This window comes from Prunus dulcis, chromosome 2, assembly GCF_902201215.1.
Source record: "Prunus dulcis chromosome 2, ALMONDv2, whole genome shotgun sequence".
Classification (NCBI taxonomy): domain Eukaryota; kingdom Viridiplantae; phylum Streptophyta; class Magnoliopsida; order Rosales; family Rosaceae; genus Prunus; species Prunus dulcis.
In genome coordinates, this window is record NC_047651.1 from 23,269,532 (window position 1) to 23,291,151 (window position 21,620).

Consider the following 21,620-nt stretch of genomic DNA (forward strand, 5'->3'; position numbering starts at 1 on the left):
TTTTCCTTTTGGTTTCTTTCCAAACCCTAATTTGGTAGCAGAACTATTCAAGTGAACTTAAAGAGTTTCTCTTAATTGTCTTGTGGATTCCACAACTTTTAAGGTGACCGCTTAAGATCCCTTTGTTACCGGTTAGTTTCGCTGCGTCATAACCAAACTGCAAAGACAAATTCTCCATATGTACAACAAACCACCATTTCGAGAGTACCAAAAAGAAGAGAGACTAAAATTTATGAACAAAAGTCAAAATCAGAAGAAAAGTACATAGGAAATATGTGGGCACAAGCAAAGCAAAAGCTCGAGCGCATTACAAGTTTGATTGGGCTCAAGCGAGAAAGCTTTGACTTCTTCTTTTGACACCATATAGGCTTTTCAACTATACACCCAAGCTCAGGTCAAATGGGCTTAAGCCCATATAGACCAAAAGTGATACATAAACCCACATCTCCCAACCTTTTTTGATTTTTTTTTTTTTTATAAACAAAACAGAGAGAAAAAGACGGGGACTAAACAGCAAGCTGTTTTTGATGGGCGGATTCATCTTCATTGAAGGAGCAATGAAGCTTTAGACGTCTGGCCAAATTCAGAGGAGATTCTGCTACATGCAGAGGAGATTGCAACAACATTTCTCTTTGAAGATAAGAACAGTAGGTGTAAAAAGTTGCAGGTGTGACATTCAATTGGAAGCCCAAACCAAACAAGAAGTCCACCTCAAGAAGGTTCATCTCTGCTGTGCTGATCCCTCCAACTCTAGCATAATAGGCATTGTTGTAATATCTGCAACAAACAAACCCATGTAGATAAAAATGATTAATTATATTTCTAACCAAAGAGCTTGAATAATTAAAGTAATTAATTTAATTAAACCCACAAGTTAAATATACAACTATCATATCATTGCTGTCATATTGGACCACCACATGGGTTCTTTTCTTGCTGGCATTGCAAACAAAGAGAGTGAGCTGAGAAGCAAAGTGTGTGTGTTATGGCAAATGATTGACATTTTGGCTAAAAATCCACATGGCCTTTGATTGAGCTGTCATTAGCATCAATAATGACAGATTATCTGTCATGCTCGCATGGAATTTTACACCACATCTTAGGTGGGCTTTGTCTAGTAAAAGACGGAGGCCTTCACATGCCTCATCTCTTTCCCTCTTTTTGGCGGTGGTTGCTTCCAAACGGTGATGCCATTAACAATTAGGATATGAACCTCATTTTGGAAGAACATGGAACCAACTTGTTTTCCAAGTCTTCCATCACTTGTTTTATGTGCGTATGTGACACAATTCATCAGAACAGAATATAAAAAAAAGAGATTGGTTTCAATCAAAACAATCAAGAACTGAACAAGAAGATGACCAAATTATATAATCACACAGAGAAAGAGACCATGAAAGTATAAATTCAACTCAACTTATGTTCGGTAAAAAGCTTGAATCTTGAAACTCATAGAAGAAGGAACCCATTTGATTAACTATGCAAAACCCAGAACTAAAATCCTACCAAGAAGATCAAGCATTTCAAGCAAGTAGAAAAAGAAAAAGAACCCAAATTCAAGAAACTAAAGCAGAAGGCTGGCTTACATGTCATCCATGAACTTTGCAGAGACCAAGACGCTGGCTATGAGCAAGCGGTGGACATTGAAGGAATCGATGGGCAACAATGGCTGCGTCTGAGTGAAGCGGTCGAGGTAGACGTAGGCAACGACGAAGCAAGAGGGGCTGCAATCTGCGTACTTGAATATCCTCTGGAGGTAGCTGTGGATTGTAATGGTGGGTGTGGTGAGGCTGTGGAAAAGCGACAGCCTCTGGGTGGGCTCGAACCCCCGGCTCAGATCGTTGGATTTGGCCACTCGCTCGAGAACTGAGGACATGAAGTCTATCATTCTTGGCATGGCCTCTGGGCTAGTGCTCTCAACCTGATCAGCCATTGTTTTGCCCTGTTTCTGTTGGCTGCTGCTTATTTATATATGTAATATTAGGATGCGCTTGTGTGGTTACGTGTCTGAAGGATTGCATTTTCTTTCTGGTTTATATATTAGAAAAGATTTAGTGATCATTGATTGTTTATGTTAGGCATAAATAATGGGTTTAGCTGCTGCTGCTGGCTGGTGATAGAAAAGTTGTTTGTGGGGGCACGAAAGTAGGGCTAATGACTTGACTTGTGAAGGAAAATACGTGCTTTGTGTGTGAAATAATTGGGATTTGTGATGGATCATGATTCATGATGGTTGAAGAAGAATCTCAAGTGCCTTTAGCGAGTATTTTCTTTTCTTTTTTTTACAAAAAAAAAAGTTAGAGAATGAATTCAAACTTGAGTGCGAAGGTAAATTTTAATGAGAATTAGGGGGAAATGGAAATGGTTCACAAAGTCTTTTTAATCTGTACTCTAAATCCAATAAAGTTCATGTTGTCCCTCACTCTACTTCTTTGTCTTTAGGGGTTGGGGTGGTTTAAAATGGCATAATCTTTAGAAGTAAAGGTGAAGACATAGGCCAACTTCCGATGTAATTTCCAGCTACAATAATTCTGAACAAAACTTACTTTTTCCACTGTGGATATGGACTTTAATCATCACAACAATTGCCAGCTTTCCTTGCCAAGCAAACAAAAATCAAAATATAAAAATTGCAACAAGCTTTCATCAATATATATATATAAAATAATAATAATAGAATATGATGACCCCATTATTTGTGAAGTGTGATTGCAGTAATTCCTCATCCACCTTCACCTTCTGGCTTTTTCTTGGATGACAGCTTGTTTCTTGTATGGATTACAATTACAATTTCCACCCCCTTTTTTTTTTTCTTTTTTTTTTTGAAATGAAATATGAAATCAGGCATTTTGATTTTAGCATTTCTAATAACAATAAGAAACTTTGCTCAAAAAGCTCTAGAACGTTTTAAAAAAAAATTTGACTAGCAACTTTCCTAACAATAACCACCAAACTGATGAATGATTTATTGCAGCAAAAAAAAAGGATCTTGCTTTCAAGTTTCATGTAGACCCAGCCAAGCCAGCCCAATTACGATCGACCATGATGCTGATTTGATATCAAATAATTGTTAAATAAACAAAGAGGGTACGTAGCAAGAGGATTGACCAAAGAAAGAAAGAAAGGAAAAGAAAAAGGATAGTCTGTTCGTGCTCATTAACATGCTGGCACTCACTGTTTTGATCTCTGCAATGACCGTGCCGTCACGTTTATTCAAAACGCATGTTGATTTCATACTCAGTTTTGATTTTAGTTTATAATTTGGATGATTTGTAACTTGTATGCACGCATCTATAAAAACTTTCAAATGTTTCAAAACAACGTATTTCAATATTAGCAAGATTGAGGGAGGAGGAATCGAACATAGAACCTTTAATAAATGTTTCAAGACAACGTATTATTTAATGTTTATTTTATAGGTGCAATTTGCAGAGTTAGTCTTTCTTACTATATATACAACAAGGGTGGAGTGTAAATTTGTGGATGCTTATAATATTTAGACATATTAAGACTCATAAATGAAAGGAAGGGGAAGGGAAGGGAAGGGCACCAACCATGTGTTCTTTCTTATGTGAACCAACACCTAATTGCTAATTGAAATAGCAAACACATGATTTCTCAAGCATAACAATTCTACTAATACTTACTCAATACAACAAGTGACTGGATCCTTTATTAGTCTTTATTGTGATCGAATTGAACACCACTTAGATTAGATGGGGTTCTCTTCTCTCTCTGGCTGCTTTCATACCTTATATTTATGGGGTAGGAGTGGGTCTCATGTACCTTAGAATGTGACCTTGTACCTACCCACTTTATGAGTTTTCCACATATAGAGGGAGAAATGTGTGAATTGGTCATACAGAAACATGCCACTTATTCAGAATCTTAGCAAGCCCGTGCTCACATGTAGTGGATCTTTCTACTTATCGATGCTTCCAGTTAACCTTTAGGTTCTGATTTTGCAGGGTAGCTAGCTCCTTACCCAGATGCATCATGCAAGAGACTATCTTCCATGGTCCCTTCGCCTTCTTCACCTTTATACAGTCACGACCAGGTCAGTCTAGGGCATGCCGTACTTACTAGGGCAGACTGGCATGCCGTATGCGACCATGTGAGGCTATGTATTCTTTTGGTTGACATGGCTCAAATATAGTGTCTAGCCTCACTGGCCTCCAAGCACACAATGCTCATTCCAACAAACTTGAGAAATTAACTTTGATCGGGTTAAAAGCTTCAAAAGCTCCATAATAGAATTGGAAACCACAATAATGCAACAAGACAATTGGTGCTATTAGTTTGACTTGCAGAGAAAAGATTGCATAGCTTTGGTCCTAATAATAATAAACCAGAGGACTACCTGGAACAGGTAACAGTGCCAACAACACGAATTGCCAGACAGAACTAAAACAAAACAGTGGAGACAACAGCTCGGTTCCAAATTTTCCAATGGTGGTAGATGACAACACTACAATTTATTACAAATCCAAGCTCACAACATGGATACACCATGCATACTTAACTAGACAGAGTATGTAAAAGCTAGTTACAAGTCACCCATATGGACAAAAGCACCAACCTACGAACAATACCGGGTATGGCTTGTACGGTTTTACTTTCAAGGCAGTAGCAAATAAATTAGCCATAGCATCGGATTGGATCATTGCATCCTTTCTCAGTAGATTGCTTAAAACCAAAACGGCCCCCTTTAGCAAGGTACTGCTGATGATACTCTTCTGCTCGGTAGAACTTCTTGGCCGGAAGAATTTCTGTAACAATCTTCCGGTTCATTTTCTTCTGGTGTTGTTCCAAGGATTCTTGTGCTGCCTTCTCTTGCTCAGGTGTATAGAAGTATATTCCAGATCTGTACTGTGTTCCCACATCATTCCCCTGCCCATTACATATGGAAAAACCCTTATGGTTACTTCAGCCATAAGACAAATGTACTCTTTGGATCACACTCTAGTTAAGAAAATCAAATATCACATACTTCGAATTTCTATGAGAATAATCAGGACAAATCTATAAATATAAAATCAATCTCTAGGTGTAGCTTATGGATATGAGAAAATAGAGCCAACAAAAGACAAACCATAAAGAGAAAGAGGGATTTGGGGTTTATGAAATAGAGAATCATAAGCAAGGCTACTGTTTCAGTAATCATATCTCCGAAAATACTAATGTCCGGTCAATCCCAATGATCTGCTATCATAAAACTGAGATCTCGTTGACAATGCTGCTACATGCAACTCATTGAATTCTAACAACATAAGAACAGTTAAATTTGATGAGTAAAGTAGGACTAACTGCTTCAGTACAAGAAGTTGTGCGGTCAATCACAATCTCCTTTTCTCACACACTGACACAGTTATCTACAGGGCAAAACAAGAAAAGCCCAAAAATTATCAATCAAAGTTTTGTCCCTAATTCATCAATAAAACACACAAAACATATCAACCACCAAACTACTAAAATCAAATCTTGATCCTATCACACAAGCAATTGAACATATTCCCACAATAACCAACCAAACCCCAAGAAAACAACCCAAATAATTTTTATTTATTTTTTCCAGAGAAAAGATTCAGAACAACTCACCTGGCGATTGAGCGTGGTGGGGTCATGCCTGGACCAGAAGAGATCAAGCAGAGTCTCAAAGTTACACTCTTTAGGATCGTATTGCACTCTCACGACCTCAGAGTGCTTGGTGGTGCCCGTACACACGTCCTCGTAAGTCGGGTTGTGCAAGAACCCTTGGGTGTACCCAACCTCCGTCTTGGTCACGCCAGGTATTCGCTGAAAGGCCAACTCGACACCCCAGAAGCACCCGGCTCCAAACTGGGCGAACTGCTGACCTGGCGCCGGAACGTCGTCGTCTGGGCCCAGAGGGATGGAGGAAGAATCGGAGGTGGGGTCGGAGGTCTTTGGGCCGAAGCCGAGCTTGTTGAGGAGGTTCATTTGGGGCTTGTTGAAAGAGATGGGTCTGTGGGTTTGTGGGAAGGGGGAGGTGAGTTTGTTTTGGAGTTTAGAGAGAGAAAAGAAGGGCTTAGAGAGAGAGAGTTTAGGGGTGGTTATGGCGGTGGAGATGAGTGGTGAAGTGGTGGAGATGGTGGCTAAGGTTTTGAGCATTTTCGGGTGTGACGTGTTGGTTTTATTTCGGGCTAAAGTGAGAGTTTCGTCTTGGGAGGTATTCACAATTATTTTTTTAATCGAAAATGAAAATTATACAGAATATTTTGCTTTCTTTTCTGGCCTATGGAAATTAAACGATGGTCTTCTTCTCCTAGATTTTCTTCAACTTATTTGTTTTGTTTCTGTTCAGGAATTGTGTGGCGCCTTCTGGCAACTTGGCGGGTACCTACCCACACACATGAGGTGGGACCGCGGGAGGATAAGAATGGAAAATACGGGGGGTTTAAGAAAAAGCAACAAGTTTCCTCTTTTAAACAATGTTGGGAGACCATTACTTTCACAATCACAATGTCATCGAGAAAAAAAGAGACCAAATAATATTAAGGTCTTCCGGAGCATTGTTCAGGGTTTCTGTTTCATTTACAACTCTTTTTGGGTTTTCTTTCTTTACAAGTTGGAGAGTAGAAGAAAGTCAAAGCTTTGGTTTGATGTAAGCAATGTCGGTTTAACCAAAATGACATGCTGTTGGTAGTGGTTAATGTAGCTACAACTACAGATTAGATGATAATAAAATCAATTATAGTCGTATTTGACCCGTTTCTTTGTGTAGAAAACGAAAGTTTACATCTATTCTTTATCAAAGATTCTTTCTTTCCTGATTTAATACAATCGTATACTAAATTAGCACACCAAAACTAAGGAGATTTGGAAATTTTTGTTATTTCAAAAACTGCAGCTGCTATATATATTCATACAAGGACTCACATTTTAACATCCGTATATAGCATGGAAGCTATAAGACCTAAGATAGCCAAAAGAAAGACATTAGGTCCACAGTTGATGAATGCACTTGAAGTAGGAATGTTGCTCTTAGAAGTAGGTTGTGGAAGATGATCCCCTTGGCCGGAACCAGTTGCTGCCTGTGGTGCTCCAGCCGGCGCATAAGCTTGGTTGTTTTCTACTTCTGCATGGAGCTTCATCCCTCCCAAGCAGTATAGCTTGTTACCACTCACAAAATACCAGTCACCAGCATGTGTCAATGTGACCGTTGTGTTTCCCCCTGTATATGATTTCACAACATTGGTTGTGTTGCAACTCTCAAAGCTTTCTTTGCTCACTTGACTAACACTATTAGATGATGAGTATTGGAACCCTGCAACCAGAAATAAACCCAAAACAAAACAAAAATTAAAGACAACAAGTTGCTTAATTCAATAAGAATTCATGTATGGTATAACTTTTACTTACAGAGAATATCGCCAACGTTAAATTTTTTGTCGTTGGACCATGTATTGAGGTCAGTGCTTATGTCCCAGCCAGAGGTGTCCCCCACTGTGTAAGTTGTAGCAGAGCATTTCAATGCAAATCCAAGGACAGCAAGACCAAAAACAAGAACTGGAAGCAGCCTTCCCATTTCAATGGAGAATGAGAATGTAATGTAAGATGAGATAAAACATAAGAGGGGGATTTCATTTTATAGATTTATATGTTTGAGGATTTCCTATTATTAGATGACCTAACTTCAACTGTGTGAATGACTTGCATTTTTTATCAATTCAAAGTACATATATTGTTCCTCATAAACAAGTTGGTGAGCTGTTAAACACCTCCAACTCCAAACTCTCTTTTTGCTGACTTTGCCAACAACATATATACTTGTTTGCTTTGTACAAGAAATTAAGATGAGAAATTAGTTTGCTTGTGCAGACACTCAACACAAATCTTGCACCTTCCATATTGCAAATGTGATTTAAGTGTTTCTGTAGATTTTTCCTCAAAATGAAAAGAAAAAACAATCAAAACAACCTTTTTTTTTTCTTCTTCCCATTGACTCTCATCATATTATGGAATGATGCGCCAATTTTTTTGGTTCCAACAGTCCATGAATATAGTGATTTATACATTAACTAGGGACCCTCAATAGTCTGATTTGCAACTAAAGCAGCACCAACATGAGAAATTGCTGGTTCCCATATTCCAGTGAATGTGCATACAGAAGGAGAAGAAAGTTATGATCCTCAAGTTCAATTTCCCAGGGGAAAAGAGGAAAACTGTCTTTTATTGGTTGCATCCCATCCCTGCACAATAGTCTGATTTAAGTGTTGTCTCTTTTGAGAAAGTTGTACCAAAAATTAAGATTTGAACCATTTTCATTCTCTGCTTCAGTTTGAATTCTATAGTATCAAAATTTGAACCAAACGTCACCAATGCGCCCACTATTGATTTTGGCAAGGTTCTCATGAACAAGCAATAGTTATCCAAGAAATCAGAACAGCTTGTCGTCAATTGAGATTCTTTCAAGCAGGCTTAATCAACATAGGTCTCTATAATTTTCTTTTCTTTTGTTTAGATAGTAGTAATTATGCAAAAAGTATAATTATATATAAGCTGATGCTCTTCATGGTCCACTCATAGCACAACCATGCATATAACTTCCAATGCCACCGTCTTTTCACGAGGAAGATGCATCTTTTCACCATAATCGGCGAATATATGACAGTAATGCTTTGTTACGACATGTTTTGGTACTTTTAGTAACGAGTTTAGTGTCTTTAAACAAACCGTCGCTCGCTGTGTGGTGAAACAACTATTTGCGACCTCGAAGAAAACCGCCGCTAAATGTCTGAAGAAAATTTTAATTTTCTCTCTCCCCCGATACTCGGGGATATTGCCAGCTGAATAGTAGAAAAGCAACATAAAAACCGTATTTTCAATATCTTTATATGCATGTACACATATTACACGAAAACAATTCACAAATTCTTGTCCAAAATATATTACTTTGATGCATGGAAATGCCCAATCAATTCAACAAACTAGATGGGATAAGAAAAAAATTTCAGTGCAATTTTATAACTCCACCCATTCCGAAGGCGATCCTTTTTCACTACTAACTTGCTAGCAACTTCCTGCTTGTTCTCAGTCCCTTGAAATGGTCTCTCACAAATACCGCAACCATTAAAGTAGGAGCTGAAGCTGTGGATTATAAAGTGTAATCCAGAAGACAGCTATCTTTGAACATCCCCTGTGCATCATCCTCCATCCATATGCTACGAATTGCATCCAGGCATTAATTGACCTAAAGTTCACAACAAACATTATACATTGAACTTAGAAAATCCTTTTGCTATCACATTTAACTGTGAGCCAATGAGTAATACAACCATATACAAAGTTTACACATGAATGTGAGGCCCATATCAAATATACCAGATTGAAAGGCAAATTGCTATATAGAATTTACTTGCCCATCTTGGCGAAGATGTTGAAAGGCCAGGTTGAAATAACAATCAACGGAAACTTTACTGAGTATATTTTCAGACAACAGCCCCTCAATTTTGTCCCCAAGATTCTGTTATGTGACAACATTGAACCAAAATGCTAGTCAAGGGTTCATTGATAAAACAGCAATAGGATTGTAAAAACCCCTAAACGATACGAAAGATAAATGATGTTTGTGCCTGTGCACAACTGCTCGCTTGTAGAGCTTTGTTCAGGTAACAGTAAGTACACTAACAGCACATTATACAGCAAAAGCTTTTTGTCCCACACTGATAACTGAAAGTTACTTGAAACTAATGATAATAAAATTAACCACAAAACAGAACTGATACCTCAAGGTTGATCAGGGGACCTGACATCTTGTTTTGATCCCATTGAGGGGAGTGGGGAGATATGCACTAAATGATACTTGAACATGCATAAGAATTTTTTCTTCCCCTACTCAGTCAAATATTCAAGCCCTCATCATAACCTGCATAGTGATCATAATTTTGAAGAAATAAGAACAATAGATTATTAAGGAAAGAGCAACAGAGTAATGACCACTAAATCATTTAGAGGCCAAAATCCTAACTGCCTATGATTCATCAATGATCAAAAGACAGTATGTCTGAAGTTTCCTTGTTGGGACAAAATAAAACAATAAGCCAGTGTGGTGAATGCATGTTAAGAGTCGCAATCCTATTTGAATCAAGTTTAATTATTTGGAGCTGCAATCCTATTTTCCCAGTGGTACAAAGCAAGTGATTTAAAAGAGTGAGACATACAAACTATCACTATTCTATATACCATTAGACCAGCAAAAGCTACATCCATTGCAGTGATGACCACTATCTGCCAAATGAATGAAGAAGAAATCCACCTTTACGCAACAATATGATCATAAGTCATATGAGTGCATATGCCTGCCCTTCGGTCAGGGTTGAGTAGAACTAGTAACCTCAAAGTAAGCCCTTTTTTCCTTTGTTTTTTTTGGGTAACAAATATGGATTTTATTAATGACAAAAGAGTTTGAAAGGGGATGAACGAGATGTCCTCTAAAATCCTGTGAACATCCTCAACCCCAAACACTAAGTACAATAAAATCCAACTAAGGATTGGAACAATAAAAAATCAAGCTAACTATGTGGAAGGCACATCATTGACCCAAAGAGGTCAACGGTCTTCATGACTCTTAATTACCTGATCACAATCATAATGTAAAATAGAGAGAAGAGGGAAGCAGGAGGAGGGAATACCGTTCATTTGATACCAGGCTTCAAACTAAGCTATGGAAAGACTTTACCAAGAAAATAAAATGCCATATCCAATGCTTGAAAACTTACTTTCCTACATTGAATTTCTATGAAGTTCAATGACATCCACATGATTACATACCAAAAAAGTGAGCTTTAACCATTAGCCATGGATGTTACATCTATGACATCTTTACTCTATTATCATACCTGACTTGCACAAAGAAAAGATTGGCCCCAGTATTTTGGTTTCAACCGGATACAACCCATTCCTGCCACAAAATTTTATACACATTGGCATATACAATTATACATTCACCACACATAAAAAAAAAAAACCTTTCTTTTCTCTCCCAACAATGTTTATCCATAAAGAAACATAATATTTTTCTCTGATTTCTATCATTGTGAGAATTGGTTTTTCCGGCTGCTTCAAATTCCAAACATGTGTAATCAATGGTTGTGTTTTATTTTGCTAGAAGATTAAAGTTTTTTTCTTTCAAATCTACTGATTGATGCCTTCCGAATTCCAACTATCCCAATATGTCAGAATCAAAATTTTCTTTTTGGTTTATGAAATTCTCTCTATTTATATGCCGTCTAAATCCAAATAAACGAAATGGGAAAATAGAGAATTGAAAGGCTTACCAGACAAAAAAAAAGGCAAGGAATTGGTGGGGTTGTGGTAAAATGGGAACAGAGTTCAAAGAGTGTGAGCTCCCATCGCTCCCAAACTCCCTTGCTTGTTGCCATTTGAGAGGAGCGAGCAGAGGACTGAGAAAGCCTAGCCCTTTCTCCTGCCGTCGATCACATCTCTTTCTTCTCTCACGTTCGATCACATCGAACCGTCGAACGGGCCTACGACTCTGTTTTGTTTCTTCGTAAATAGTATAGCCGCGCGGCTATGCTTGATCTTTTATTTTTTTTTTTAAATCGTACAGCCGTTTGTTTCGACACTCGGGCATCTAAACGCTAGACGAGCCCCTTTTTTCCCACAAAAAAAAACAGGGCATCTAAATGCTAGACGAGCCCTTTTTTTCCCACCAAAAAAAACAGTATAGCCGCGCGGCTATACTCGGTTTTTTAACATGTGGGCAACTAAGTCGCTTTGTGGGTTTTTATTTTTTAAATAAACGTATACCCGCTCGGCTGTACGCGATGGTAACTAGACACCATGCTGCTGCTCTCTTTTGTTTTTTCATTAATCGGCTATACGTGAATTTTTTTATCTTTTTTTAGAAAATTAGTATAGCCGCACGGCTTTACAGGGTTTTTGGTTTAATAAGTATAGCCGCGCGGCTATACTCTCTCTCTCTCTCTCTATGTGTATATATGTAGATATACTGGTTTCAAATTTTCCCCAATTTTTTTTTTTATCGATAAGAGTAGGTTATAGCATTATCCATTACTATTAGGCCATTATCCGAGTCTCTATTGTCCCCTTTTAATTTTTTATTTTCCCAAAGTTATTACTTGTATAAAGAATTTAGCACTTACACGGTTAATATTTATTATACACGTATGTATGTATTTTCCAATTGTACATCTATGTTTTGTACACGTTTAAAATGCTCTTAAAAATTCACGTATTTTCCAATTATACATTTGTGTTCTGTACATATTTTCCAATTAAGGATTGCATTCAATGATGAACTGCTGTTGTGCAGGATTTCTTTAGAAGCGAGAAGAAATCTAGCTAGCTCAGGTGTGAAGCCAAGCTATTGCTAGCAGCAAGGAATAAAACACATTTAAGGTTAAGACAGGAATCTATTACATATATTCCATTAGTACAATCCTATACTTGCTTTTTTCTCAAAATTAAGGTTAAGGCAGATCATTGCATAGTATATAAGGAGACCTTGTGAAAGAACATGTTATGGGGAATGTGGTTGTATATGTTCTCCTTTTCTGTTCTTATCCAGTCAAGTCTAGCAGAATTTAATGGGGGAAAAGGCCAGTGGCATTGAAATCTTGGTATTCCATTACAGTTGTACAAGCAAAAACAGCGGCACCAAAACCTGAAATTGAGGGACAAGTGGATGGAGCTCGCCCAGCTGCATGGCCAAATACAAGGAGGATTTGACCTGATTCATTTTCCACTATCTGCCAAATTCATACTTTAACTAGTTTCCCCAGCAGTTTCCAATTTCCCCAACATTTATTCTTCACATATATCAAATGTCTAGTTTATTTCCTTTGTTTTGTAGCCCCACATGGAACTCTCTAGATTTACATGAAAAAGCAATTAATTAAACATTAAGAAAGTGCTTTTGGACCTGCTTTTGATTTGATAGTTTTGTGGCGCAAAGATTTCAGCTAGCTAGATTTATGACAAATCAAAAGGCCCATATACAAAGTGCAGCTAGTATAAAAACTCTACTATATAAACCCCTCCCTCCTTGCATATTTTTTTGCATCAAACCATTATCTTGTTCCCTTTGTGTGTTACAAGATATGAACCTTTTCATTCTCTGCTTCTGTTTGAATTCTATAGTTTGCTAGCTAGCTGAGGCAACTTTAAGGATGATGATAAAAGTTGTTCAAGCTCATTTTCAATCGGGAAGAGTGCACAAGAGAGGGGCTTGTCATATGTACCCGAGTGCTACGTAATTCCAACTTCACATCGTCCAAGTTTGACTCCAGACGTCGCCAATGTCCCCATTATTGATTTTGGCAAATTGAAACAAGGTTCTCATGAACGAGCAATAGTTATCCAAGAAATCAGAACAGCTTGTCATCAACTAGGATTCTTTCAAGGTAGCTTAATATCTATAATTTTCTTTTGGTTAGATGGTATTCATGTTCCGTTCATAACCTAACCATGCATATATATATATAACATGCAAACAGATTGTCAACCATGGAATCTGTCAATCGGTGTTAGATGAGGCTCTTGCTTCGGCCTCGGAAATTTTCAAGTTGCCTTCTGAGAAGGCCAAGTTCATGTCTAATGATGTCCACAAGCCAGTGAGGTATGGGACAAGCTTCAAGGATGGAACTGATAAGATTCAATTTTGGAGGGTGTTTCTCAAGCATTATGCTCACCCCTTGGCAGATTGGATCAATACCTGGCCTAACAATCCATCTAACTATAGGTATATATACCCTTATATTTTAATCTCTTATATATATATTTTCTTTGTATTTCCAAAAGAAACAAAACAAAAAAAACCCAAAAAGAAGAGAGAATTAAAATAAACATAAGTACGTAGCCAACTATATAACTAGCAATGCATCTGATTTAAGAGCATGGTCTTTAGCTAAATTGTTGTCTTGTCTTATTTTTGTCAGACTTTTTGGTAAATCCTTGGGTAGTTGCCGCTCTTGATTTTTGGCAATCTGGAGGCCTCACATTAAAATATTTCAATAAAACATGGTCACTCACCAGCTAGTATACATATATATCCAATGATCCTCATAAATATCAACCGTCATGGAGCATAGTCTAGCGCTGACAAGCATGGCAAACAAGAACAGATAATCGTTTCCAATGTAGCTTTCGTCTTTGTACTCAATTTGTTCTTTTACCCATGCGTCATCAATTGACTTTCAATCTTTGAATGCTTTATTCATAAGAATCTAGGATCATCTAAAGAAATTTTTGGGAGGATGTGTAACAGTACGAGAAAGACAATTATAAAGAATGGGACTAGGTCTTGAGCAACTTTTTTAGATTACATCTAGATGTTGATGGCTTTTCTTGGGTATAACTCTTGCTAGATCCCGCATCCATCAAAAGGACTCGGGGGGTGGGGAACTGGAGGGTAAGAAGCAGCTGACTAGAGCCATTAGGCATCATCTCAATCTCCGGATCCAAAACAAAGGTTGCTTGCATATTCCACCTCCTTCTCAATCTTTTGATTCTTGCTATTGCCGATATGATCTTTTCTCTTGTTTCAGAAGTGGAGTTTGCTGCTATCGTAGATAAGAGTGACGGAATTGAAAAAGCGAAATCGACCCGGAAAGAAGAACTGCAGCTCGATTTGAGATGAAATTTGGCAATAGCTCTTGGGCTGGTTCTGCTGCTTGACTTGAATTGAGGTTGTGCCTCTTCCAATCGCCATAGTTAAACTTCTGATTAGCCCTACTATACTAGATGAGATTCCATTCTACAGAACAGAGAAAGGGGAGAGCGGGGAAGTTGTAAGTTCTCACAATCACTTTATCACGTGATCAGTTATTGTAAAAGAGTTGGCATATACTCGACCACCTCAGTTATTAACATTGTTGCACAAGTTTATTTTTTATTAATGTGTAATTTATTCTCATCACAAATCTTAATTGATTAGTACATGAATATCTCTAGGGAAACCACGGGAAAGTATTGCAAAGAAGTGAAGAAACTAAGCTTGGAGATAACGGAAGCCATCACTGAGAGCTTGGGGATAGGCCCAACCTACATGAGCAACAAACTGGAAGATGGGTTGCAAGTCATTACAGTCAACTGTTACCCACCATGCCCAAATCCTGAAATTGCACTAGGGTTGCCTCCTCATTCAGACTATAGCTGCTTAACCATTGTCCTTCAGAGCTCTCCGGGGCTCGAAATCATGCACGCTGAGGAAGGAGCCTAGAAACAAGTCCCCCAACTTCATGGTGCCCTACAAGTCCATGGGGGTGACCATTTTGAGGTGCTAAGCAACGGGTTGTACAAGAGCGTTGTGCACAGAACCACATTGATCCGTGAGAGGACAAGAATCTCCATTGCAAGTCTGCATAATTTGGGATTGGATGAGAAGATGGGAACTGCCAAAGAGCTTGTGGATGAGGAGCATCCTGGGAGGTACAAAGAGAGCAGCTTCAAAGATTTTCTGAATTTTCCCTCCACCAATGATCTAGCAGAGGGGAAGAGCTTCATTAACACACTCAAAATATAGAAAAATAACAATTTCAAGCCTTAATCTAGCTCTATAGTGAGTGCTCTTTTTTGTCTGTTGATTTTAGTTATTTTCTCAGTTTTTGGAAAAGACGACTTCTTAGTTTTTTTTTTTTTTTTTGGGGACCAAATTAAGAGTCTCTAATTATCTCGGAGAAGGGTAAGCAGACTAAAGGGCAAAGTTAGCAGCTTAGATTAAGATTAGTGATATAAGGTATATAACATAATCGGTAATTACGATGCAAAATTTGACATACTTAACTGATCCTACATCTAAATTGGGTATAAAGAGGAGCTGAAATTGAGGGAGCATATATCCAAATAAAGCGCATTTTAGTTTTTAATTACATTGGTTACTGCTACAAGGTCCAGTTTACCACCATATCTATGTGGAATGGATGTGCATGTGCAATTAATAGAAAGGACATGAGAATATTTATTGCAGAGTCAAAATAATGATCCAAAAAACTAGTTCTGATCCAAAATCTTAGCCGTTTTCCTTGACCTCGGTATTTCTTTTGCTCTCTCTCTCTCTCTCTCTCTCTCTCTCTCTCTCTCACTTCACACTTTATACTCCAATCAACATCCAACAATCACATACACAACCTTTCAAACCCCCTTCCTCAATATTGTATGCTTCCTTCACTTATTTCTGATCATCATTCTCATTACCGATATACATCAATTCAAGTGTCTTAATTGTCACGTACTAGCTATAAATCATAAAATAATTTAATTTAATACACACTAATATTCCAAGAAAATTAGAAGATGCACAGATCGGCAAGCTGGAGCCGGGCGGATGAGTACTTCATGCACCCAAACTCCTCCCCGTCAGCGGGGAAGGGACCGTCGGGGCTACGGGTGTCAGTGTCGTTTGATCAAGGCGGTGATCAGCTGCCGGTGTACGATCCCATAGCGGAGTTGGCCAAGAAGGAAAGGTCTCGTGTTAAGTTCGCTGAGAATGCCGTGCATGTCATCCCCATTGTGCTTCTTCTATGCGCCTTTGTTCTTTGGTTCTTCTCAAATCCAGGTAATTAATCATAAAAAATAAAATTATTTGTACTATTTTAGACCACGATGTAGTAGAAGATGATACAGATTGTTTATAAATTTGCATTAATATATTTTATTTTTCTTACAAATGTATATATTTTGTTGGTGTATATGTAATGCGCAGAGATAGACGTGAGGATTAAAACGGATCCAATAGCAGCAAGAATTGAAGGACTGACGTTAGAGGGGGAGATTGAGAATGATAGTGACGGGACTCAAACAGGCGGTCTTCCCATTATGGACTTGGGACTGGACTTGGATCAAACAACAACGACAATATCAACAACAACAAAGCAAATCAAACATAAATTAAAGTGAATTAGATTTAGATGATCATCGATGGCTTAAATTTCTGTGGACGTTGGGAGAATTAAAATTAATAAATTAGAAAAGAAAAAAAAACTTGTGGTTTATATATTTTCCTCCTATATGTATTGTTCTCCTCAAGTGCTAATACTGCTCTCATTGTACTGGTGTTTTGGTATAATGTACATTTTTTGGATGTATTTTGGAGCATTTTTTGGTTCACTCTTAAATTAACCTGACATGTGCTATTTTTTTAAATACAAATGATAGTCTAAATTGATCTAATCTATGAAGAAAGGGGGATTCGAAATTATATGCAAGGGGGTGGGCTCACTGCCTTAACCATTGTGTATAAAAGGTGATCCTCGCCATGTTAGCAATTCCTTAAACCAACACCTTCTGGTCTTGAAGAATATTGTTTGTATAATTTTGGATTGGATTATAAGAAGTCTTTTTCCCTTTTTTCTTTGTTCAAAGTTAGGAAGGGAGAGGGAGGAAACTCACACACACGATTGGAAACACACTAAATGCCTGAGCCAATCCAACTAACACCCCCAATAAACCAAGCAATAGGTTTACGCAATGAAAAATAATTAACCATATCCCGCATGCTACATAATATAGCAATAATATATAAACATCTTTACAAATAAGAAGAGTAAACATTCAGAGAAGTATGGTAAGCTGGAAAGTATAGAGGAAAAATTGTTCACAATCTTAAGATTATGAAAGTACTCCACTCATTTTATTCACCAACAACATAACACATTAATTAAATTTAGATAGTAAAATTGTTCCTATTTTCGGTTCAGCAAAACTTTCTAGCCTAAACTTTGGCAGTCATTTCTTATGTTCTTCTTGTAGTTTTTTTTCTATAATTTTTTTAAATCCCAACATCATTAATTACTTTTAAAGGTATGGTCGCTGTTTTAAAACTTAAGATTTAAGACTTAGCTCTTAGTTTTTTATTTTCATCACACAAAATATTATGCCTTATCAGTGATTGTAAATAATCGAGTGATAAACTCAATAGGGTTCGTATTCATATATATACAACCGATTACATTTAAAGTTTTTTTTTTTTGGTCAGATTGCGAATACATTTGGGCCTCATGCTGATTGACAATATTACACTTAACGGGCCGACGAGAGGATCCTGGCCCATGCCCAGCCGCAGGCCCAAATGTAAAACGGTAAAAGCGTTATTTGGCTCCAAATTTTTTCGTGTTTTTCATTAGAAACGTTTTTCCTTTATATAATCCGAACATTTCAGTTTCATCATCGCTTCGTCATACCTGTTTTTCCAGTTCTCCTTTTTGTTCTCTCTCTCTCTCTCTCTCTCCTCTTCTTCTCTTCCACTTGCCTTCTCCAAAGCTTTACCTCCAGAGAATCTAAGCTGGTCTAGATTGTGTTCTGGCTGGACCGGTCCAATCCCGGTCGAGTTCTTCGTAGATCAACCACTCGCAGTCACAGTCATGAATCCTGAATAGTAAGCCTCCGATCTCTTTTCCCTTTTCCCTTTGTTTCCAATAACTTTTGCCCCTCTTGGCATCTGAATATATTTATGCCATAAATCAAAAATCAAAAATAAAAGTGGGTATTTTTCCTGCTGTTTTCCTTTGGATTCTCCTAAAGCATTTGTTTTTTTGTCCTTACAACAATTATTCTTTAGATCCGTGATGATTTAGGGCTAAATTGTAATGGGTGTGTGGTCAATTTGTGTTTCCTTTTTTTAAAAAAATTATCGATTTTGTTGACATAAGAAACTGAAGAAATTGAAACCCAATAGGATAGATTTCCAGTTACTTTCATTTCCTTGTGCCTTATACTTCAATTGTGATCACTGAAACCGAAAGCAGCGTAATTGATTTATTTTGATATCTTAAATTTTAGCTTGGATCGTGTTCTTGAGGTTAATGGGTCAACTAAACTTTGGTTTGAGATCTTGATGTTCAGTTAGTGCATGGGCTTAGTCAATGCAATTCGCTAAATGTAATGTAATTTTTGGCTCAACCAAATAACTTAAGTTTTAGTTTGCTACTAAACCTGTTGAATTCAGATTTAAAGTATTGCAAATGAATGATTATGTTCAAATGTTCTCTTCTGCAGTGATTACTTGTTTAAACTTTTACTGATTGGAGACTCTGGGGTCGGCAAATCATGTCTCCTTCTGAGGTTTGCTGTAAGTTGCTGATACTTTGACCACTTAGTCCTTTATTCGTATATGGAAATTGTAGTGCGTGTTAAAGTTTGTTTTGGATTTTTTTGTCCGATTCATTGTGTCCATTACTTGCCTCTCCCATTATAGTTAACTGGTTAGTGATAATTCCTTACTGTGCTCATGCGTTTGTTTCTTGCCGAAAAAGAAATACAATGTTTTGCTTTATACTAAAGTTAGATATTTGGGGAATCTAGCAGTTATTTTGCTCTTCGATGTTTATGGGTAATTCAAAAATGGGAAATTCATTGATGTAAATGATAAGAAAGGCTTCAAGGAACCAAGTGAAAATAAACAGAAGTTTTTAGAAGAGAAACTTGTAATTTCTATCCTTTATTGTCAAAAATGCTGATTCCTTATCTGAAAAATTAAAAAAATCGAGTATTGATTTACTTCAAATCAACGAATGCAATTAAATAACATATGCATGATTCGTTTTTGTCATGTAATACCTATTATCTGATGTTTCATCTTAGGCAGGTGTTTATGTTGTCTCCCATGGAAATATTATTTACATTGATTACTTGTACAATTCCTCAGGGCTGACTATTTTATCTCTGTATGATACAGGATGATTCATATCTGGACAGCTATATTAGCACAATCGGAGTTGATTTTGTAAGCTCTATTTTCTGGGTCAAAGTGGTGTTATAGAAAGGACGACTCCTAATTACTTTTCTTGTTCTTTACCTGTAGAAAATTCGCACAGTTGAGCAGGATGGGAAGACCATTAAACTTCAAATTGTGAGTCTCTCTCTCTCTCTCTCTCAAACATGGTAGTGCTTGGGCATTAAAGCCATTCAGTAGTTGAAGAATACCTATTGCTTACGTATCTGAACTGTTGATGCCAAAGTGTTGTTGGTTCATTTTTTTCTTTCTTCACGTGCTTATTTTGCAACTGTCTGATGTAACACATTCAACTACTTTAGTAGAATTTCTTATTTCGTGAGGTTTTTTGCGGTGTGTTTGCATTTGGTTGGTTGACCTCGGTTATGAAGCTGTACTGTGTCAATGGAACACATAGGGTCTCATCATTAGGCTTAAATTTAGTTCTAGTGCATGTTCACAATATTCTTGTAGCACATATGAAATGTTATCAAGTCAATGAGCTATAAAGACTTATTTGTCATATTTTCCTTTTTCCTTTTTCCTTTTTCCTCCTGGAAATGTAGTGGGACACTGCTGGACAAGAACGTTTTAGGACAATTACTAGTAGCTACTACCGTGGGGCACATGGAATTATAGTAAGTTTTTCCTTTTTGTTTCATTATTGTGGTCATGGTTTTTCCTTGAAGTCTTGTAATGTGGATTCTATTTATTAATGTTGGTGCATGTGGCAGATAGTTTATGATGTGACAGACCAAGAGAGCTTCAACAATGTTAAGCAGTGGTTAAATGAAATTGATCGTTATGCTAGTGAGAATGTAAACAAGCTTCTTGTTGGCAACAAGGCTGACCTCACTGCTAACAAAGTTGTGTCTTATGAAACAGCTAAGGTGAAAAACCTTCCCTTAGTTCCTGCTACCATATTTTTTGTCTGTTGAAGTACTCAATATTTAGATAATGACTCTTCCCTATCGTCATTGGTTTGCTAAAAGGCATTTGCGGATGAGATTGGGATCCCTTTCATGGAGACTAGTGCAAAAAATGCTACTAATGTGGAGCAAGCCTTCATGGCAATGGCTGCTGAAATCAAGAATAGGTACTTTTGTATATTTTGTGTGTTTTCTTCACCCTAGTAATGTAATAAGAGAAAAGGTTGAATGAGGGACAGGATTCTTTTGAAAAATAGCCATGCTTAGGTTTTCTGCATCTTTAAGTTGAAGTAAATTCTGATACTATTCTTCTAAAAAAGAAAGGGTGCATTTTTGTTCTAAAGCTCTCCAGCTTTGCAAGTTTATAATTTGGCCTCTTCAGTAGTTCACTCATTTCTTTCATGACCCAATGCAGGATGGCCAGTCAACCAATGAACAATGCAAGGCCACCGACAGTGCAGATCCGAGGACAACCTGTCAACCAGAAATCTGGGTGCTGCTCCTCTTAGTCGATTCTATTGCTCGTCTTCTGTGGCATGAGTGCATGCACGTAGGAGAAGGCTTCACTTCATTCTTGTCTAAGCTGTAGGGGACCATTCGTGCCTTGTGAAACCATATATAATGACTTTGCTCGTCAGTATGTTTTATAAAGTGACAAACAAAACAAATTCCATTCTTTTTAGTCTTTTAACTGGTATGTACAAATGATGTCTGCTACTCAGCTACATTTTTTATTTCTCTGTTTTCTTCTGTTTAAAGTGACTTGCTAAATTGTTTCATGTGGATGCTTAAAGGAAATTTGTACGTTTCAAATGTTATTATATGGCAAGTGGCCAATTTGTTATAGAATCCTGAAATAGTCGACTGCTGCTGATGCTATTTGTCTTCAATGTCTCTACAGCTAACCAAATTAGCTCTTTAACCAAGCGTTCCTAGGATTAAATAACTGGATCGGAGCATAGACCAGTCCATAGGACAAT

The 21,620-nt window shown here is 37.4% G+C and overlaps 6 protein-coding genes and 1 long non-coding RNA gene across 7 annotated transcripts; 3 read left to right on the top strand and 4 right to left on the bottom strand.

The window, feature by feature from the left end:
- Nucleotides 1-205: 205 nt before the first annotated feature.
- LOC117618858 (cyclin-U4-1-like) lies at nucleotides 206-2,072 on the bottom strand. The gene is made up of 2 exons (XM_034348602.1): nucleotides 1,587-2,072; nucleotides 206-777 (listed from the first exon to the last, which is right to left on the bottom strand). Exons 1-2 carry the CDS (start codon nucleotides 1,931-1,933, stop codon nucleotides 507-509), a joined length of 618 nt encoding a protein of 205 aa, XP_034204493.1. The 5' UTR covers nucleotides 1,934-2,072; the 3' UTR covers nucleotides 206-506.
- A 2,197-nt stretch (nucleotides 2,073-4,269) lies between these two features.
- On the bottom strand, nucleotides 4,270-6,312 carry LOC117618846 (peptide methionine sulfoxide reductase A1-like). The gene is made up of 2 exons (XM_034348592.1): nucleotides 5,599-6,312; nucleotides 4,270-4,890 (listed from the first exon to the last, which is right to left on the bottom strand). The coding sequence occupies exons 1-2, from the start codon at nucleotides 6,127-6,129 to the stop codon at nucleotides 4,639-4,641; spliced, it is 783 nt and encodes a 260-aa protein (XP_034204483.1). The 5' UTR covers nucleotides 6,130-6,312; the 3' UTR covers nucleotides 4,270-4,638.
- Nucleotides 6,313-6,893: 581 nt separating this feature from the next.
- LOC117619741 (mavicyanin) lies at nucleotides 6,894-7,546 on the bottom strand. Its single transcript, XM_034349757.1, has 2 exons — nucleotides 7,381-7,546; nucleotides 6,894-7,285 (listed from the first exon to the last, which is right to left on the bottom strand). The coding sequence occupies exons 1-2, from the start codon at nucleotides 7,544-7,546 to the stop codon at nucleotides 6,894-6,896; spliced, it is 558 nt and encodes a 185-aa protein (XP_034205648.1).
- A 1,275-nt stretch (nucleotides 7,547-8,821) lies between these two features.
- On the bottom strand, nucleotides 8,822-11,491 carry LOC117618939. Its single transcript, XR_004584516.1, has 4 exons — nucleotides 11,298-11,491; nucleotides 10,860-10,921; nucleotides 9,747-9,886; nucleotides 8,822-9,484 (listed from the first exon to the last, which is right to left on the bottom strand). It is a non-coding gene; the product is annotated as an uncharacterized LOC117618939 (long non-coding RNA).
- A 1,099-nt stretch (nucleotides 11,492-12,590) lies between these two features.
- On the top strand, nucleotides 12,591-15,581 carry LOC117618418 (flavanone 3-dioxygenase 3). Its single transcript, XM_034347987.1, is given in 4 exon segments — nucleotides 12,591-12,639; nucleotides 13,161-13,402; nucleotides 13,497-13,744; nucleotides 14,956-15,581. Coding segments are annotated over 4 exon segments (1,110 nt in total). The 3' UTR covers nucleotides 15,527-15,581.
- Nucleotides 15,582-16,165: 584 nt separating this feature from the next.
- On the top strand, nucleotides 16,166-17,074 carry LOC117619657. Its single transcript, XM_034349656.1, has 2 exons — nucleotides 16,166-16,558; nucleotides 16,706-17,074. The coding sequence occupies exons 1-2, from the start codon at nucleotides 16,297-16,299 to the stop codon at nucleotides 16,897-16,899; spliced, it is 456 nt and encodes a 151-aa protein (XP_034205547.1). The 5' UTR covers nucleotides 16,166-16,296; the 3' UTR covers nucleotides 16,900-17,074.
- A 1,091-nt stretch (nucleotides 17,075-18,165) lies between these two features.
- LOC117618766 (GTP-binding protein YPTM2) lies at nucleotides 18,166-21,489 on the top strand. The gene is made up of 8 exons (XM_034348491.1): nucleotides 18,166-18,376; nucleotides 18,997-19,069; nucleotides 19,676-19,723; nucleotides 19,802-19,849; nucleotides 20,278-20,349; nucleotides 20,446-20,601; nucleotides 20,704-20,807; nucleotides 21,056-21,489. Exons 1-8 carry the CDS (start codon nucleotides 18,363-18,365, stop codon nucleotides 21,147-21,149), a joined length of 609 nt encoding a protein of 202 aa, XP_034204382.1. The 5' UTR covers nucleotides 18,166-18,362; the 3' UTR covers nucleotides 21,150-21,489.
- Nucleotides 21,490-21,620: the final 131 nt, after the last annotated feature.

What these genes read in the sequence shown, in the direction of transcription:
- LOC117618858 (XM_034348602.1), bottom strand. Translation starts at nt 1,933, where the DNA reads ATGGCTGATCAGGTTGAGAGCACTAGCCCAGAGGCCATGCCAAGAATG. An exon ending in GCAAAGTTCATGGATGACAT is followed by an intron (nt 778 to 1,586) that starts GTAAGCCAGCCT and finishes TGTTTGTTGCAG; the next exon opens with ATATTACAACAATGCCTATT.
- LOC117618846 (XM_034348592.1), bottom strand. Translation starts at nt 6,129, where the DNA reads ATGCTCAAAACCTTAGCCACCATCTCCACCACTTCACCACTCATCTCC. An exon ending in CCACCACGCTCAATCGCCAG is followed by an intron (nt 4,891 to 5,598) that starts GTGAGTTGTTCT and finishes TGTAATGGGCAG; the next exon opens with GGGAATGATGTGGGAACACA.
- LOC117619741 (XM_034349757.1), bottom strand. Translation starts at nt 7,546, where the DNA reads ATGGGAAGGCTGCTTCCAGTTCTTGTTTTTGGTCTTGCTGTCCTTGGA. An exon ending in TAACGTTGGCGATATTCTCT is followed by an intron (nt 7,286 to 7,380) that starts GTAAGTAAAAGT and finishes TTCTGGTTGCAG; the next exon opens with GGTTCCAATACTCATCATCT.
- LOC117619657 (XM_034349656.1), top strand. Translation starts at nt 16,297, where the DNA reads ATGCACAGATCGGCAAGCTGGAGCCGGGCGGATGAGTACTTCATGCAC. An exon ending in TTGGTTCTTCTCAAATCCAG is followed by an intron (nt 16,559 to 16,705) that starts GTAATTAATCAT and finishes TGTAATGCGCAG; the next exon opens with AGATAGACGTGAGGATTAAA.
- LOC117618766 (XM_034348491.1), top strand. An exon ending in GTGGGGCACATGGAATTATA is followed by an intron (nt 20,350 to 20,445) that starts GTAAGTTTTTCC and finishes TGCATGTGGCAG; the next exon opens with ATAGTTTATGATGTGACAGA. An exon ending in TGTCTTATGAAACAGCTAAG is followed by an intron (nt 20,602 to 20,703) that starts GTGAAAAACCTT and finishes GTTTGCTAAAAG; the next exon opens with GCATTTGCGGATGAGATTGG.